At 40.7% G+C, this 17935-nt stretch overlaps 1 protein-coding gene across 1 annotated transcript in view; it reads left to right on the top strand.

Annotated features, from left to right (window-relative positions):
- Positions 1-17935, top strand: part of SMG1 (SMG1 nonsense mediated mRNA decay associated PI3K related kinase) — a 72088-nt gene extending 54153 nt beyond the window's left edge. The window contains exons 47-62 of the mRNA XM_082200006.1: positions 190-469; positions 789-1061; positions 1585-1819; positions 2281-2504; positions 2822-2972; positions 3213-3402; positions 4208-4677; positions 6283-6420; positions 7278-7430; positions 8187-8366; positions 9413-9640; positions 9809-10020; positions 10680-10786; positions 14075-14254; positions 14353-14459; positions 15506-17935. Coding sequence (XP_082056132.1) covers positions 190-469; positions 789-1061; positions 1585-1819; positions 2281-2504; positions 2822-2972; positions 3213-3402; positions 4208-4677; positions 6283-6420; positions 7278-7430; positions 8187-8366; positions 9413-9640; positions 9809-10020; positions 10680-10786; positions 14075-14254; positions 14353-14459; positions 15506-15583 — 3206 coding nt within the window. The 3' untranslated portion in view covers positions 15584-17935. The remainder of the gene's footprint in view (positions 1-189; positions 470-788; positions 1062-1584; positions 1820-2280; positions 2505-2821; positions 2973-3212; positions 3403-4207; positions 4678-6282; positions 6421-7277; positions 7431-8186; positions 8367-9412; positions 9641-9808; positions 10021-10679; positions 10787-14074; positions 14255-14352; positions 14460-15505) is intronic.

Here is a 17935-nt window from a genome sequence, read left to right as displayed (position 1 = left end):
CTTATCAGCTGATCCGATCAGCAGATAAGCCGCTAATAGCGCTAATCCGCTAATCCGTCAATGGGCTTGCTTCGCAAGACAAAAAAACCGCTAGACGAAGAGAATCACAGAACGGATTCTTTTCGTCTTGCAAGGCACCACTGTAGTTAGGTTTTAACATCCTTCTTTTTTTAATGGTTCATTTTGAAGGTCCTCCAAGTTATGTCCCTGCAACTACCTTCCTTCAGAATGCTGGACAAGCACACTTGATCAGCCAGTGTGAGCAGCTAGAGGGTGAGGTTGGTGCTTTCCTTCAGCAGAGGCGATCTGTTCTGCGTGGATGTCTTGAGCAGCTACACAACTATGCTACTGTAGCTCTTCAGTACCCCAAGACAGTGTTTCAGAAACACCGCATTGAGCAGTGGAAGACCTGGATGGAAGAACTGATTGTTAACATGACAATAGAACGCTGTCAGGATCTTTACCGGAAGTAAGTTGCCAGTTGTTTGCACCCACAGAAAGTGGGAGGGTTAAATTATTTCAAGTCTTTGGTAGTTCAATTTCTGCGGGAAAATAAATTCTCAGAATAAACCATACTAATTTCTACAAAGTTGAGCTCAGTTAAGTGTTGTGTATGTGTCAGCATGTAAAATGTAAGTATTTTTCTGCCTCATGTATCTCAACAGAAAATGGTAGATGTTTAAGGGTAGAGCACAGATGATGCTAGGCATTTGCCCAGCATCACATTACAAAATGCATGAAGGAATATATATATTTAAATAAATATTTGTCATTTTATTGTTTGTCAGGTATGAAATTCAGTATGCTCCTCAGCCGCCTCCATCTGCGTGCCAGTTCATAACTACTACAGAAATGACTTTGCAGCGATATGCAGCAGACATCAACAGCAGGCTTATCCGACAAGTGGAACGTTTGAAGCAAGAAGCAGTCACTGTTCCTGTGTGTGAGGAACAGCTAAAAGAAATTGAGCGTTGCATTAAGGTCTTTCTTCATGAAAATGGAGAAGAGGGTTCATTGAGCTTAGCAAGTGTTATCATCTCGGCTCTCTGCACTCTTACCAGGTGAGATGCCTGCAAAATTTGACAAGAGGTGGTGTTTTTTTTGTTTTGTTTTTTGACCCCTCCTTCAAAAAATACATTTCCCAAGGTTTTAAATTCCTTTAATTTCATATGTATCAAATTTACTTAACCATAATTCATGAAAATGCTTTATCTAGAAATGGAATATACTGCATTTTTCCATGTATAAGACCATCTTTTTTTCTGGAAAAAAAATAGTGATAAATTGGGGGTTGTCTTATACACGGGTTAATACAGTAAGTAAGCGAGGGCTGGAGCCCTGGTGGTAGTTATGGCACCAGTTCCGTCAGCCAGAGCGGGGGATTGTCAAAAAACAGCTCAGCAACTTTCTAAATTATTAAATTTCTTAATTTTGGGTTCCCAAAAATAGGGGTTGTCTTGTACATGGGGCCGTGTTATACAGGGGAAAATACAATAGTATCCTTTCTAATGGGTTTTAAAAGATTAAGATGCATAAATTGGAACAAAAACTTCTATTTATTTACAAGCTATCTTTTTCATCTAGACGTAATCTAATGATGGAAGGTGCTGCATCCAGCGCTGGAGAACAGCTGGTGGACCTGACTTCAAGAGATGGAGCCTGGTTCTTGGAGGAGCTGTGTAGCATGAGTGGGAACGTTACGTGTCTTGTGCAGTTACTGAAGCAGTGTCATCTGGTCCCACAGGATTTAGATATTCCTAATCCAGTTGAAGCATCAGAAGCTATTCACCTAGCTAATGGAGTTTACATCTCACTTCAGGTGAAATATATCTACAACGTGTGTTTGTAGCAGCTCATGCTAATATACAAACCCCTTTGTAGTGAGCTGTAATAAGTTGAAGTAAAGTTGGAATAATGCTACAGTCCTAAATAGGTTTATCTGGGAGAAAGACCCACTGAGAATAGGGGACTGACTTCTGAGAATACAATTGAGAGTATATTCTAAACACTTACATTTGTTCTCCTTATTAACCAGCAGCACATTATACTTTGAAAACTCAATAATAATAATAATAATAATAATAATAATAATAATAATAATATAATATAATACCCCACCCATCTGGCTGGGTTTCCCCAGCTACTCTGGGCGGCTTCCAACAGAATTTTAAAATACAATAGTCAGTTAAACATTAAAAGCTTCCCTAAAAATTGTAGCATAGACATCAGATACTTTGCTGCTATCTTCTTGTTTTCATGCATTTGTTGTTGTTCCGCCAGGAGCTGAATTCAAATTTCCGTCAGATTATTTTCCCAGAAGCACTTAGGTGCTTAATGAAAGGAGAATATACTTTGGAGAGCATGCTTAATGAACTGGATAACCTGATCGAACAAGTTACTGATGTTCCTTTGCAAACTCTGGTTGAGTCTCTTCAAGCTTACCTAAGAAACGCCGCAATGGGGCTTGAAGAAGAAACACATACTCATTGTATTGATGTTGCAAGGTAAATCATTGGGTTTGTTGTATCTGGTGCAAATGCTTGCTTTAAGAGTTAGCTTGAAACAGCCCACAATCATGGGTCATAAGACAACATGCCATATGGTGGCTTGTTTGTGCCCTGTGTGACACCCACAAGACACCCACATTCACAACTTAGCCATGGTTTAAAAAAAGCTACAGCTTAGCGTGATCTGAAATGTGTTGAAGGATTAGTCAGTTATTTGACATTTCTTTAACCAAAAGATAGGCCTGCCGTAGTGTTTGTCCTTAAAACTATTTGGATATTCAGGTCCTAACTACCCTTTTTGCTGCTTTCTTTAGAATGCTTCACGCCCAGTATGGTGAACTGATTCAGCCAAGAAATGGCTCGGTTGACGAAACACCCAAAATGTCAGCAGGCCAGATGCTGTTGGTAGCATTTGATGGAATGTTTGCCCAAGTGGAAACAGCATTTGGCTTATTAGTTGAAAAGGTAAGGTTACTACTAAAAAGGTTACTTACTAAAGCTAACTTTGGAAATAAGGTCCAGGCAACTCCCGATTCACACGGGGGTTGCGTTCTGAGTCATCGCGTGCCATGCAGAGCGTACTGCACATAAATCCGCCTCGCCCCTTTTTCCAGCCACTTCCAGTTTGCCGTGATGTGTGCATGCACACATCATTTGGTCTTTGTATTTGGCAGATGACCTAACATTTTTCTTACTTTCCTCCAGTTAAACAAGATGGAAATACCAGTTGCCTGGCGTAAGATTGACATCATCAGGGAAGCTCGCAGCACCCAAACTAACTTTTTTGATGATGATAACAATCGGCAGGTTTTAGAAGAGATTTTCTTTTTAAAACGACTGCAGACAATAAAGGATTTCTTCAGACTCTGTGGCACTTTTTCTAAAACTCTTTCAGGTAAGTGCATACAACATTCCTAGTTTACATCTCATTAGGTAAAGTTAAGCACTGTTGTCTGCCTTGAATCTTAAAGTGAAAATACAAATAACAGTCTCTGTGTGTTAAACAAAATAAAACATTGGGCTCAGCAGATTTTCATCTTGTATTACCTGCATGTTTTAAAGCTGTGATGTAATGACTACAGTAGCAGCATTCTCAAAATACATGGGTTATACTGTGCCATGAACAACTTCTAGTAGTACCATAAGTATTAAGCTGTTACACAAAACAAAACCAAAAACAAAAACAAAATCAACTGGTTAAAAGGTGCAAAAGACAGCCAGTAAGCACAGGAAATTTATTTCCATGCTTGCTCAAGCTTTCTTTGTGAAGAGCAAACCCAGAGTTTTCATGTTTCCTCTGTGATGTTTCAACACTTGCTTTATTATTGAACCAGTACATATTACTGAATGTATTGACTGTTGAATTATTTTGGCATTATTTGGAAGGCAGCAAAACGGAATAGATGTTTGCTTCCATGTTTTCATTTTCCCCTAGAAAAGATCCAAGAACATTTTTAATTAATTCAGGAATGCTATTGTGGAGTTAGCCAAATCAGTGTGCCTTAAAGCATGTACCAGCCTGTTAAAATGGGGTTTATATTTATCTCAGTCAGCTTGGACCTTGCCCATTTGCATTTCATAAGAGTGCCATTGTAATCTTGGCTGCAGTTAATTTATGTTGTCAGCTCTCTAGAGCAGAAATTCGATCTAGATTCCTGGTCTGTATGTATTTGTTCAATGGCTGTTTCTTTTTTTGTAAGGTGTAAGTTCAATTGAAGATCAAAGCTCTATGAATGGACCAGTGCCAATGGTAAACGTGAAAACCTTGTATCGGAATTCTTGCTTTAGTGAAGACCAAATGGCCAAACCAATCAAAGCCTTCACAGCTGACTTTGTCCGGCAGCTTTTAATCGGCCTTCCCAATCAAGCCTTGGGACTTACATTGTGCAGTTTTATTAGTGCTCTGGGTGTAGATATAATTGCTCAAGTAGAAGCAAAGGATTTTGGGGCTGAAAGCAAAGTCTCAGTGGATGACTTGTGTAAGAAAGCTGTAGAACACAATATCCAAATTGGCAAATATTCACAGTTGGTTATGAACAGAGCAACAGTGCTGGCCAGTTCATACGACACCGCATGGAAGAAGCACGATCTGGTGCGGAGACTTGAAACCAGTATTTCTTCTTGTAAGACTAGCCTTCAGAGAGTGCAACTACACATTGCTATGTTCCAGGTAAGTCTTCAAACTTGTAGTTCATTTCAGAATATTTGCGACAGATGTGGAAATTTGCATAATAAACTACCGTATTTTTCGCTCGATAACACGCACCCAACCGTAACACGCATGTAGTTTTTAGAGGAGGAAAACAAGAAAAAAAATATTCTAAATGAAACAGTCGATGTATGATTTTTGTGGTTCATGCTGTGGCCACAGACATGTGATCTGACGGTGAGTTTAGGGTAGCCCAATGCAAAAATCCTGAGGATCCATGTGGATCCATGTTTGTAACCACATTTTTGCACCACTGCAGCCCCAGGCAACAGTGAGTGCGTGATTTTTTTGGTGCAAACTGTAGCCATGGACATGCTATGTGATCTGATGGTGAATTTGGGGTGACCCAGTGCAAAAATCCTGAGGATCCATGTGGATCTGTGCTTTGTAACCACGTTTTAAGTAGGGAGGGAAGGAAAAGCACTCAAGGGACAAGAAGCACGCGTGGAGCAGGCTCTGCTTCTCTCCCTCCCCCCCCCCCGTTAGCGAGCTGAAAACCTTTGCTGGAGGGACAGAGAGCCTGCTTGCTTTAAAGGAGCCTACCGGACAGGAGCCGCTTACACTCGTGTAAGCGGCTCCTCTCCCCTCCCGCTTTGCTCCTTTAAAGAAGCAGGCACTCTGTCCCTCTCTCCTCCCCATTCAGCGGCTCTTCTCCCGCTGGAAACCACGGAGGAGGGAAGCATTCGCTCCGTAACACGCACAGACATTTCCCCTTACTTTCTAGGAGGGAAAAAACGCGTGTTATGGAGCGAAAACTACGGTAATTGTCTTTGGCACCATACCTAAGTTGTGGAGAGAAGTTACCTCTTCAGATTTTAAACAGTATTGTACATTTAGAAGTAGCTTCATACTGTTTTCCATGTTATTGATCTGTGGAGCAGCCCTCTTCGTCATGTGAGGTGAACTTCATGGCTGCATGAGGATTTGAGAGTCCTTATTTCACCAACTTTGTCCATTTGCCCCTTGAAACCTCTCTCTTATTGAAAACCTGCAGGGTGGATTTCCTGCAGGCCTCTTGACAATACTTTGAAGCAGATCCTGTTCTCTGGTTCTGAGGGCACTTTGAATTTTTCTAGGCAGAAACCCTCTATCTTTGTTAGTCATGAAGTTTATAGCTACTGTTGTAGCTGTTGGGTACAGCTGAATTTTCATGCAGGTGTGGAGCAAAATTATTAAATGGCATCATTATATTTCTCTCAGCAGATCAATGTACAATTTGGGTTTTCTGCAAAGCAGAGTCAGAATTCTGACAACTTTCCTTTTAAAAAAAGCAAAGCAAAGGGGAATGATAATCAGAACTTTTGGTGCACTTAGGGATTTTAGAAGCAGGATAACTGCAATTTTTCAAAAGAGCTGTCACTTCACATTTACAGACAGTGTGAACATAAACACTTTTTATGTTGGTTATGTTTGTTGCTTATTGCTCTGTAAATGTTCACGGTTATTGACTTAGGCATCTTGATTAGGCTCTTGGGGCCGTATCTCGCTGAACTTCTCAGTCTTACCATTTATATAGCATTATCATAACACTGAATAGAAACATCTTTTTCTCTTGCCTTTCAAAAGTGGCAGCATGAAGATCTCCTCATCAATCGCCCACAAGCCATGACAGTCTCTCCTCCACCTCGGTCCGCAATCTTAGCCAGTATGAAAAAGAAACTTCATACTCTTGGCCAGATTGAAGCTTCAATTGCAGCAGTTCAGGTAAGTTTCTTCACTGCTCCATGGGAGAAGCAGTGGAGGACTGTTGAGGAAAAATATGGAAGCAAAATAACTGGTCTTTCATCAGTATTTGGGAATATTGGTCTTCCAGCTCCATTGTTACCATAAATATACTGAAACTGCAAGAATGGTAATGGATGTTTGAAGTGCCTTGTTTTCAAGTCATACAAATCTCCCCAATTATAGCGGTGTTCAATCCTACTTTACTGTGGGGCAAGTTCAGGGTTTTGAATTAAAGTCAAATCTTTTATAACAGTTTTTACAAGATTGAACTCTTTAGACTCTTAGATTAAGCTGAAAATCTGTAGTGACTGTTGATGTAATTTTTGATAGCCCTCCACAATTTGATCACTTTGGAAGCTGGTCATAAGAATCTGAGCCAATGTCATCCTGCAGTGTGTACTCTAGATTTGATAGCTGAATCTAGGGACCTGTGGCAGGGGTGCAGTGCACAAGTGTCTTAGGTTGACTCTTATCAAATCAGTATCTTATGTACCGCTTTTGGAGAGTCTCCAGAATTTTGTATATTTTTGCTGTCCCAGGTTGCAGTGTCATCCAGTCAGCTAGTGGCTGGGTATGTGGAAATGTGTATATGTCACAACCCTTCTCTCTTCAATACATGGATACTGATACTGCATAGAGGCATATTTTGAAAAATAATTTTGTTGGTTGGGATATATACTGTCCTAGTTTGCCCTGCTGGTTGCCAGAACTGAATATGTTGGATTCCTTGCCCTTGTTATAATAGTAGTTAAGTAATTGCATCTGTTCAGGCCCCAGGTATAAGCAAAAATTGTAAGATTTAATGCTTTTGATTTTCATTCTATCAACAATCTCAGGAAAAGCTGGCAGCACTTGAAGCAAGTATTGAGCAGCGTTTGAAGTGGGCAGGAGGCGCTAATCCAGCATTAGCACCAGTTCTTCAAGATTTTGATGCCACAATATCTGAAAGAAGAAATCTTGTCCTTAAGGAAAGTCAGAGAGCCAGCCAGGTACTACAAATAGCATGATGTGATGAGTTTGAGTTTATTTTCACTAACAAACTGTGTATAAGAGAGCAAAAAACTTTTATCAGATGGGATCAGGCTTAAGGAGAAAAGCATTTGCCGTATGTAGGGAGCTATTTTGGAGTGAATACTAATGAGGTCCAAAATACAAAGGGCTGTTTGGGATTTAGTTATTTGTGTGTGTCGTAACTATCTAGCAGTACATATTGTCACATTTCTTTCTTTGTGATACTTTGAATTGAGTTGCATTTTAATCACATTTGACATCATTATCTTAGTTATTTGGCTTTGACCTTAATTTGTGGTGTAACTACATCTCTTGATAGTATAATATATATCATAACTCCTTCGTGATTCTTGATCATTTCAGTTTAGGCCTTGTTTAATCTTTGGTCCTGTAATTTCTCAGCCCATTGTAATAATATAAAAAGTATACAAGACAGCTTAAAACCTAGATTTTAAATCAAGTCTCAGACCTCAAAATATTTTGTTGGTGCTGGTGGGCTAAATTTTGAACGATTCAACAAAAATTGTAATTCAGGGTGTGGGTGTGGGTGTATATATATATATATATATATATATGGGTGTGACTGCAGAAAAGCACTAGAATATATATGTTTTAAATAAAGTAGTCAGTTTCCTCTCTGGCAGCCTTTCAGTGCATTTTTTGAAAATAAAATCTAGACGCTTAAGCTGTGTGTGAATGTTATGAGCCTTTTCTCTCTGTGCCTTGTCTTTCAGGTTACTTTCCTCTGTAGCAACATCATTCATTTTGAAAGCTTGCGTACCAGAACAGCGGAAGCCTTAAACCTAGACACTGCCTTGTTTGAACTTGTCAAACGTTGCCAGCAAATGTGTTCCTTTGCTTCACAGTTTAACAGCTCAGTTTCTGAACTGGAACTTCGTTTACTTCACAGAGTGGTGAGTGCAAGACACACACCCAATGGGTGGGGTGCAGTGGGCAGGGAAAAGGTGCATTGGCTTCTTTTACATATAATACCAAATCATGTTAGGCTACAAGAACTCTGCACTGAGGTCACTCTCCCTCTTCTCCTTGAGGGTTCTGATTCTCCCTCTCATTTCCTAGTTCAGGCAAACTGTGGTTTATGAAAGCCATAGCTTCCTTCCAAATGAGAACTGGAAAATTCTGACTTCTCACAAAACATAGTTTTGTTGCAAAAAAACAACAACAACCATCAAATTGCCTGAATGAGGAAAGCAAGGAGGGAGTACATGAGTATTAAAAAAATGGTTGGACTAATGTGTGTTAACAGGATCATCTGTCTCGACTCCGACAAGCCAAACCATGTTGTGTTGTCTAATCATGTTGCCAAAGCATGTTGTGTGTAGAATCCAGATCATGGTCTTGAGCTTGCAAATATACAGGCAAACAATGGTTGTTTACTGCTCAGTGGTGTTCATTTTCTGTCTGCTCATCACTCCCATCTCTAGGCACAGTGATCTCTGGGAGTGAAGCAAATACTGTTACTGTAGCTTGTCAGTACAGATACCGTGCTAAACTTGTTGCACACCTTGATTTGTAAATAGTTTCTGGTGCTGACTTGCCAGACAATGTATCAATTCAGCCTTCATGATAAATCATGGCATTATTTTAGTCACTGTTTGCTTTGAAGTCTGAACTGAGCCATTGCAAATTATAGTAACAACACATCTCAAAATGCCTGTGCTCGTTTAAGATTATAATTGGGATGGGGGTTGGCAGCAAGTGTCTTGCAATCTGACTTTAATACATGTATTGATTTTATTTGCCTCATTAAGCAAAGAATATCAGGGTCCTATGTACTAAATTATCTTTCTTAGCTTCAGAAGAACAGAGAATTTAGACTGGCAAACAGTAATTTGCTCAAAGCCTCTAAGTTTCATAGCTCAGTGGGGAACTGATCTGGCCTTGCTTGGAGATGAGTTTCAGTAGCTTGACTGGTATTTGGAAACTTGTTTTGTTACAGGGCACCAATCTCGACCATCCTATTGGTAGCACAGAATGGCTTCTTTTGGCTCATAAGCAACTGACGCAGGACACGTCTACCCAGAGGACCGTGCAAATAGAGAGAGAGCAACAGATAGAAACTGTGTGTGAAACCATTCAGAATCTGGTTGATAGTATTAAAACTGTGCTCACTGGACACAACAGGCAACTTGGGGATGTCAAGCACTTGCTGAAAGCCATGGCAAAGGTAATGCCCAATTATTCACTGGTGGGGGAATAGAACAGAAAACACTTTGATGTTCATGGAATACTTTCTGAAGTTATGGGGAGGCGGATAAATAGTGGATAAAAACTATCATTTTTCCAAGCTTCTGTTTCCAATAGTGAAGTCATAATAAATGTTACTTTATTACAGGATGAAGAAGCAGCGCTGGCAGATGGTGAAGATGTTGCCTATGAGAATAGTGTTAGACAGTTCTTGGGTGAATATAAGTTATGGCAAGACAATATTCAGACAGTTCTGTTTACATTAGTTCAGGCCATGGGTCAGGTTCGCAGTCAGGAACATACTGAAATGCTGCAAGAAATTACTCCCACCCTGAAAGAACTGAGAACCCAGAGTCAAAGGTAAGCAGACATTCTCTGAATTCTTGTAAATTTGTGTATTTGGCTAAAAATAAAGAATATAATGCAGGCATAGGCAAACTCAGCCCTCCAGATGTTTTGGGTCTACAATTCCAATCATCCCTAGCTAACAGGACCAGTGGTCAGGGATGATGGGAGTTGTAGTCCCAAAGCATTTGGAGGGCCGAGTTTGCCTATGCCTGATATAATGGATAGATTATAGTTATTAGAAGCACAGAAACGACATTCTTATGACACTTGGAATCAAAGGGTCTATGGTTACGAGGGAGGGATTTAGTTATGTTTCAGTCGATTTGTTTATTTGTTATGTGGTTCTGTGTATGTTTGTTTGCTGGCTGAGGAAAGTATAATAGTGTGATACAATTGTATCGGCATACTTTATTCAACACATAACTTCTTCAGCTTATGTATTTTCTTATTCTCGAAAACCTACTAATTATTATTTTTTAGCAGCACAAAAACTGGCAGGATCCCCTAATATTGTAATGCATCATCTACAGAGTCTAAACATCTAAACTTTCTCAAACTGTGCCAAAATACTTTTGAATTATCTAATATTCTTACACAGGCTTTCTGTTTTTTGATTTCCAGATAGGTCATGTGTCAAGATTAATATTGATCATTTTCCTTATTTTTCCTAGTGTCTACAATAATCTAGTGAGTTTTGCATCTCCCTTAATCACGGATACGCCAAATGAATGCTCAAGTCCAACATCTGTTGCTACATGTCAACCAACATTTGCTGCAGGTAAAAGATGGAATACATTGAATCTAATTTCTCCGTCACTGAGCTTGAATGTAGATGTTGTCATAATTCTCCTTCTAGATGTAGTAGAGCAGTCTACTTGCTAAATTTCTTCATTATCTTCAAAAAGACAAATGTCAAGGAGTTAAACCACCTGTCTTCATGCAGACTTACCAGAGAACCTGACTAAACTCTGCTTACCAAAGAGTACCACTCATTTCTGTTAGAATGTTCATCATTCTGAGATAGGGACTCCTTGGGGAAATGACTTAATGACTGCCTCCTACTTGCTACTTGAAGACCTTCCAAGTCTACTAGGAACTACCCACCCATGAGCAGAAGTAAAATTTACACTATTAATATGTTTTCCATATAAGGCTCTTGCAGAATTTTACTATCTTAAGGCATCTAACCAACAAGTGAATTTTATTGGTAAGGTATATAAATTAGCATTAAAATAAAGATAAAAAACAAGTTGATACCCAATGCAAAGATGCTGTAGCAGATTCTAAAACTCTATTTACAGGACTTCCATCCATATTGAGGTACCGTATGGATACTTGTCAGGGGTTCAGGGACAGAGGCACAGGTGAGGGGGGAGACGGAGAGCGATGGGGAAGAAACCCAGGACAGTGAGGAAGAGGATGACAATGACTTGAGGTCTTCCATGAGTCTCTCAAGTGAATCGGAGGATTCCCAGAAGGGGGCGCCCCTGGTCAAGCCAAGGGGGGTCAAAGGGGGGACTTGCCAGGAGCAGGGAAGCAGCAGGGAAACCCCGAGTGGGAGTGGGAGATCGGGGTTGGCTTCCCAGGAGGAACGGAGTGAGAAGGGTGGAGTTCCCAGTGTGACACACGGAGCAGAGCAGGAAGGAGACAGGGGAAGGAGATCGGGGCAGGACATCCTGCCGGAAGGGGCGGAGAGTAGTACAGGGAGTAGTGTAGCTGTCAAAAGGAAGGTCAGGGGTAGTGAACGCGCGCCAAGTTCAAATGTGGAGGCGCGCGGAAATGCAGAGAGCCCGGAGGAGGAGCCTGGCCCCAAAGCACGAAGGAGGGGTGAGCAGGCATCTGAGGGATCCGCGTCAGGGGAAAGCAGGAGGGAAGGAACCCAGGGGGGCAGAAAGACCCTGCGGAAAAGAAAGGACAGGAAGAGGTGGTCTAGCACAAGCCTCTTAAACTGGTGTAGAGGCGGGACCGATTCAGAGGGGACTTCAAATGTCTAGGCTAAGGGACGCGGGGCTGCGCGCCTCGGTTGTGGAACCAATAATGAACTGCAATAAACATCCTTGTATATAAGAAGAGCTTGGCGTTGGTCTTTTGTGAGCTGAGACCTGAGGCAGCCCTGACAATACTTGTCAAGAAAGAGATGGCTCTCCATAAACATTTGGTTTGCTGAGCATCTCTGAAATGACACATTTTGCATAAAGGGGGAAACCTGGTATCCCAACCTTGTTAGGGTTCAAATCTCAAGAAAGATGTGGCGATGTGGGTTCCACTGCAGCTTAGGTTGTTAAGAACTACAGTACATATGTGTGACATACATACTCTCATTTCAGCAAGGAATGGAAACGTAAAAACTGAATTCTTCATGCAGCTTGCTTGACCTGTTGGAAGGCTTTTTTATTTTGTTTAAAAAAACTATTTGAATTATCTTGATCCATTTCAGTCAGGCTTCAGCATTAGACTGCTTTGGTTGATGGAAGAGAGACATGGCAGGTCCAACCTTGTTGGTTCTTTTTAATCTTTGACTTTTGATACCATCAATTATTGTATCCTCTTGGAATTGTTTGGTGGATTGGGGCCATGGTGATACAGTGGTTGTGCTCATAGCTGCAGGCAGTGTCCAGAGAGTAGCATTGGGTGACTTCTGCTCAGCCTCAAGGTAGCTGAGATTCAGGGCCCTGTGCAGTTCCATTTTGCCCCCAATCAGTGGCTGGCCGTGGCTCTCCAGGACTTCTGGATATGGGGTCTTTCCTATCCCTACCTGGAGATGCTAGGGATAGAACCTTTAACCTTTAGCCAGTGTGGTGTAGTGGTTAAGAGCGGTAGTCTTGTAATCTGGGGAACCGGGTTCGCGTCTCCGCTCCTCCACATGCAGCTGCTGGGTGACCTTGGGCCAGTCACACTTATTTGAAGTCTCTCAGCCCCACTCACCTCACAGAGTGTTTGTTGTGGGGGAGGAAGGGAAAGGAGAATGTTAGCCGCTTTGAGACTTCTTAAAGGGAGTGAAAGGCGGGATATCAAATCCAAACTCTTCTTCTTCTTCTTCTTTTGTATCTTCGGCCATTGCGCTTTGTCCCTTCCCTTAGCCTGGCCACAGTTTTGCATGGTCATGTGACATCAGGCTCAGGAAGGATGGGTATGGTTAGGCCAAAATAGCCTGGTGGGCCAGCCTCTGAGGCTTGGTGGGCCTAATTTGGCTTGCAGGCCGATGGTTCCCCTTCACTGTCCTAGAAGCACAGATGACCATGTTTTTCAGCTTCTGTCACCTACTTACAACAACTTGTTAATTCAGGCTTATGGTGGACTTGGTTAACCCTGCTGTGGCTTGCAGTTTTGTTTTGTACTATACTGTTGTTGTTGTTGTTGTTGTTGTTGTTGTTGAATCTAAGATAATTTTAATTGTGTTTTATTGCTTTACATACTATGTTTTATTTTTTGTGTTGGCAACAACATTTTGACCACACAATGGAAAAGTAGTCTACAATTGTTGGAAATGAAATCAAACCATGATATCATATATTGACTTTATTTTGAAGCCATAAATCATAGCTTTTGGTGCTGAATTCTGACTTGTTCTGCCATTCATGTAAAGGGAGCAGGTAAACTACTACAGTAAGCTTGCAACTCATGTGGGAGCTACGTTCCAGGGATCGCACCTAAAGCCAAAATCGCGTATAGTCAAAACCCATTGGGCTCAGTGGTGGGCAGTATTGCCAAAATCATTTCCCCCGGAACCCTGTCCCCTTTTAATTTTTTTGCTCTGCATGTAAGGGTGAATATGCACAAGTTAAATGTGCATAAGTTGCAGGTTTACTGCATAAAGGAGCTCCATGGACCCACATATAGGTCATGCAAATCTTATTAATCCAATCTTTGGCTTAACTTTGCCTATGCACCCAATCACTGTGTGGGCAGGAGGCCTGAAATCAGTGCCTTTTGCCAGTGCATTATATGTTTTGGAGGCATGATTGGTTTTGTTGTAAAACAAAACATTTTTCTTTTTGATTATGAATAAAACTTACTTGGTTCCTTTTTATAGCATTTTCAATATTTTATTTTCATTTGTTGACAGCGGTCCGCAGCAATACGGGGCAGAAAACTCAGCCAGAGGTCATGTCGCAGAATACAAGAAAGTTAATTCAGAAAACCCTTGCACCATCAGCAGATACTCCACCGGGGGTAATTACAGGCACTGGAAAGAGTGTTGTATCTAGTCCTAAAAAAGCCATCAGGGACCCCAAAACAGGAAAAGGTAAGTAGCAATATTAAATTAATGTAGAAAGATAGCTTTGTAATCAGCAACACATTAAGATTTGCATGGACTGGGTATTTTTGTTTTTGTTTTTGAAGCTGTGCAAGAGCGGAATTCATATGCAGTAAGTGTGTGGAAACGTGTCAAAGCCAAGTTAGAGGGCCGGGACTTGGATCCCAACAGGAGAATGTCCGTTGCTGAACAGGTAATTCGAGGAGCAAAACTTGTTCCCTTCCCTTCAGATGATTTTAACATTTAAGTTTATGGAGTGTGTGTGTGTGTGTGTGAGAGAGAGAGAGAGAGAGAGAGAGAGAAAATATTTTTAAATGTGCTCTGATATGTTGCTGGATGTTCAGTGGGGAAAGTTTATTCATATAAGCATCATTTTTCCTTGAAACTTCACTCCTACATACCTTAAATTACCTGGCAGGCTAGTGTGCCCTCTTGCTTCCTTTCTGCTTAGCCCATGCCATTTGAAGACAACCATATGCAAGTCATGTCATGTCTGGCAATACATTAAACATTTCATTGCTAAACTGTCGTTTGGCTTGCAAAAATAATGGGAATTTTTCATATCCTATGGAGACATGCTGGCTTGTTTTAGACATGTAAAAATGGTTGGTTGTTACATATTTTAACCATAGCTGGTTGTATCCAAACGAGGTATGTGTGTTTTGTTCAAATCAGTCTAACAAGGCAGGATATCAAGCTGGGATCGAGGTTGGATATTCTGGTTTGTTAAACAAAAACCTATGGTTTTAACAAACTACCACTTGCCGAGTTCAGGCACGATAATGGCAGCCTTAAATCTTATTCCTTTGCACATGCACAATAATAGAATTGTACAGTTGGAAGGGGCCCCAAGGGTCATCTAGTCCAAATCCCCCTGCAGTGCAGGAATCTTTTACTCAATGTGGGGCTTGAACTCACAACCCTGAGATTAAGGGTCATATGCTCCACCCACTGAGCTATCCTAGGTCCTGATGCTCTTGCCAGCTCATTCATGTAAACAACACATGGTTTGGTCCTAGGTCTGAACCTGGCCACTTACAGTTTTTAGTAGTGTCTGCTGTGTACATAGACTATAAATGTTAAAGGAGTAAACCTTGGTCTTCCTAAAATTCTAACATAAACTGTTGATAAGTAATGGTGGACAAACCTGCTGCTGAACATGCTAATAAAGGTGGTCTTGAAGTTCTCTGAATGTACAAAATCCAAAGCCCTAACTTATTTTACATTGCAATTTCTTAGGTTGACTATGTGATTAAGGAAGCAACTAATCTAGATAACTTGGCTCAGCTGTATGAAGGTTGGACAGCCTGGGTATGAACAGGAAGATAGCAGGTCAGTCTGGTTCAGCGAGGTCAGACATCCAGCAGAATCAACTCGGCCTCAGGCATCCATAGCAGCACCACAGTCGGTGGTGATGCCTTTCTGGGGCTTAATGTGAGGAAACCTAGGCAATCTCGGTGCACTGGGAAGTGAGTCCTGCAGAGTAGCTGCACTCAGGGATACGCTAAACACAATGGCCTGGAACCCCCAGGGTCAAGGGTGAAAGCTCACCGCCTGAACAACACGGCTGTCTTTCTGCTACAGAAGAACTGCAATCGTGTCGGGGGGAAACATAGCTGCAGAAAGGAAATTGGGAATGCTACATACCGCAGAGTGATTTGGAACCCAGTTCCACCTGACCCTGTGAACAATCCAGGAGAAACCGAAACCGAAAAAAGGGGGCCGTGAAGAAATCGCAGCAAAGGAAGATTTGAGAGATTGAGTTTCTTGAGTCGCTCTTGTTGCTTGGCAACAGTGCTGGTTGAGTTGACCAGTTTGTGCAAAAAATGAATAAATAAATGCTACATGAGAATGAACTTCAGAAATGGACTGAAAATGCAAAGAGCTGCATGTCAGCTGTGTTGGAAGAACCTCTTTGAGAAGAGAGAGCCTTTGTGTCTTTTTTTTTTTTTTAAGTTCTTTCCCACTTCTGGTTTATTCTTGTTCTTTAGATGTATTTCTAATATGTTTTTATTTCAATCCTTGTAATTTCACTGTTCAGTCAAATTAATCATTTCTTCTTTGTTTTTTGCAAACCAAATTTTCCAAAAGCACAGGGAACGCTGAACATTTAAGCAAATCTTTTGCGTTGGATGATCAAACGCAAATGGTTGGAGTTTTGGTTCTTTTAAAGTGATTTTTTGTGATTCTATCATGTACAGTTTCCCCAAATTCACTGTGCATTTCAAAGTAATGAATCTAACAGGCATTTGGTTTTCATGTGCACCTCCCTCTGCTTGCAGTGTACACTCCTTTTTGTAGTTCAAACCTTTTCCTCCAAAACACATTCTACTGTGATTTTGCTGTAGTTTCTTTTGTAAACGTAGGTACTCCAATGTAATCTTTACCTTAAAAATGATTAGAATATCTAAGTAGACTCTTTTACATTGTTGATGACAGAAAATCAATAAAGTCAAGTTCTAGTGGAGGTAGTTTTATGCTGTTTGATTCATTTCAAATTTTGATTTACACTTGTAAATGTATAGTGTTTCAGTTCAATCTGGGAATTTAAAGATAGACATAAATACAAAGCTAAAGTGGACTATCTCTTTTTTTGTTCAAGCGAAATTGTATAAAGATCTGTGTGAAGTTACATTTCCATATGACTTCCAATAGGCGGTGTTCAGTTGTGAATTTCTCAGCAAGTTTTCCTAAACCTACCTTGCACTTTCGAACTATGGGTGTGACAAAAGTTGCTATTAAAACGGCACTTTAAATCAGTCTGTTTCCATATGTCCTCAGTGTTTTACTTGCCTGCTCACTAAAATCATTACCTTAGGAGCTTGTTTTAACTTTGCTTTAGGAAAGAACAGACGGCTTCTTAACTCAGTTATCACTAATCGGTGTCATGTTTTGATAGGCACCACTTGAATCTAAACTTCCAAATTGAACTTGTGGGGCTATGTGAACTTATTTAATTTGCTTTGAAAGCCGTTAAATGAGGACAAATCAAATGTTCCCATCACTTCCTCTTTAGTCTCTTAAGGATTTTAAAAACCTTTCCAACAGTTAATTTTTTAAATTGATGCAGCCTATTTATCAGAGTTTGAGCTTTGGCCTTTGTTTTGAAGAGTTGCTATCAAATATATATTAAGGTCCAGCACAAGAAGAAGCTAATTATTCCAGCGTTTTTATAATGTGGAAAAATTGTTTTGACTTCCTCAGAATATCTGATACAGAAGTGACTTGATACTGGTATCAGTCTTCCACATAGGCGCTAGCTATCTCCTTTTAATTACCTACCCTAGACATGTCATGTGCACTGCCTACATATTTACTAATGCTTGTGAGTAAATGCATTCCAACTCAGTACTCTGGAACTTCGCTCTTAGCATTGCAAGAGTGAGAGGTTTGCTTTTCAGTAAAATTCAGTTAAGGCAAAATCCAAGCATTTGGTGAGTGTACCTTTATTTTCCTTGTACGAAACATCCTTAATGAGCAGTCTGTATCCAAATACGAGTGGGATAAGATGGTAACATGTTTTTCTTTCCTTTGGGAACCAGGGGTCAGGGCAGGCTGCTGCGCTTGTGATTCATGTATTATTATACCACACTATCCAGAAATGTGTATGGAGACAGGGGTCTTTACTGCATAATGTAATAAAGCTCAAAAATCTATTTGTATTCTTCA

This window comes from Podarcis vaucheri, assembly GCF_965113315.1.
Source record: "Podarcis vaucheri genome assembly, chromosome: 14".
NCBI classification, from domain to species: Eukaryota; Metazoa; Chordata; class Lepidosauria; order Squamata; family Lacertidae; genus Podarcis; species Podarcis vaucheri.
This window is presented reverse-complemented; position numbering and strand designations above follow the sequence as displayed.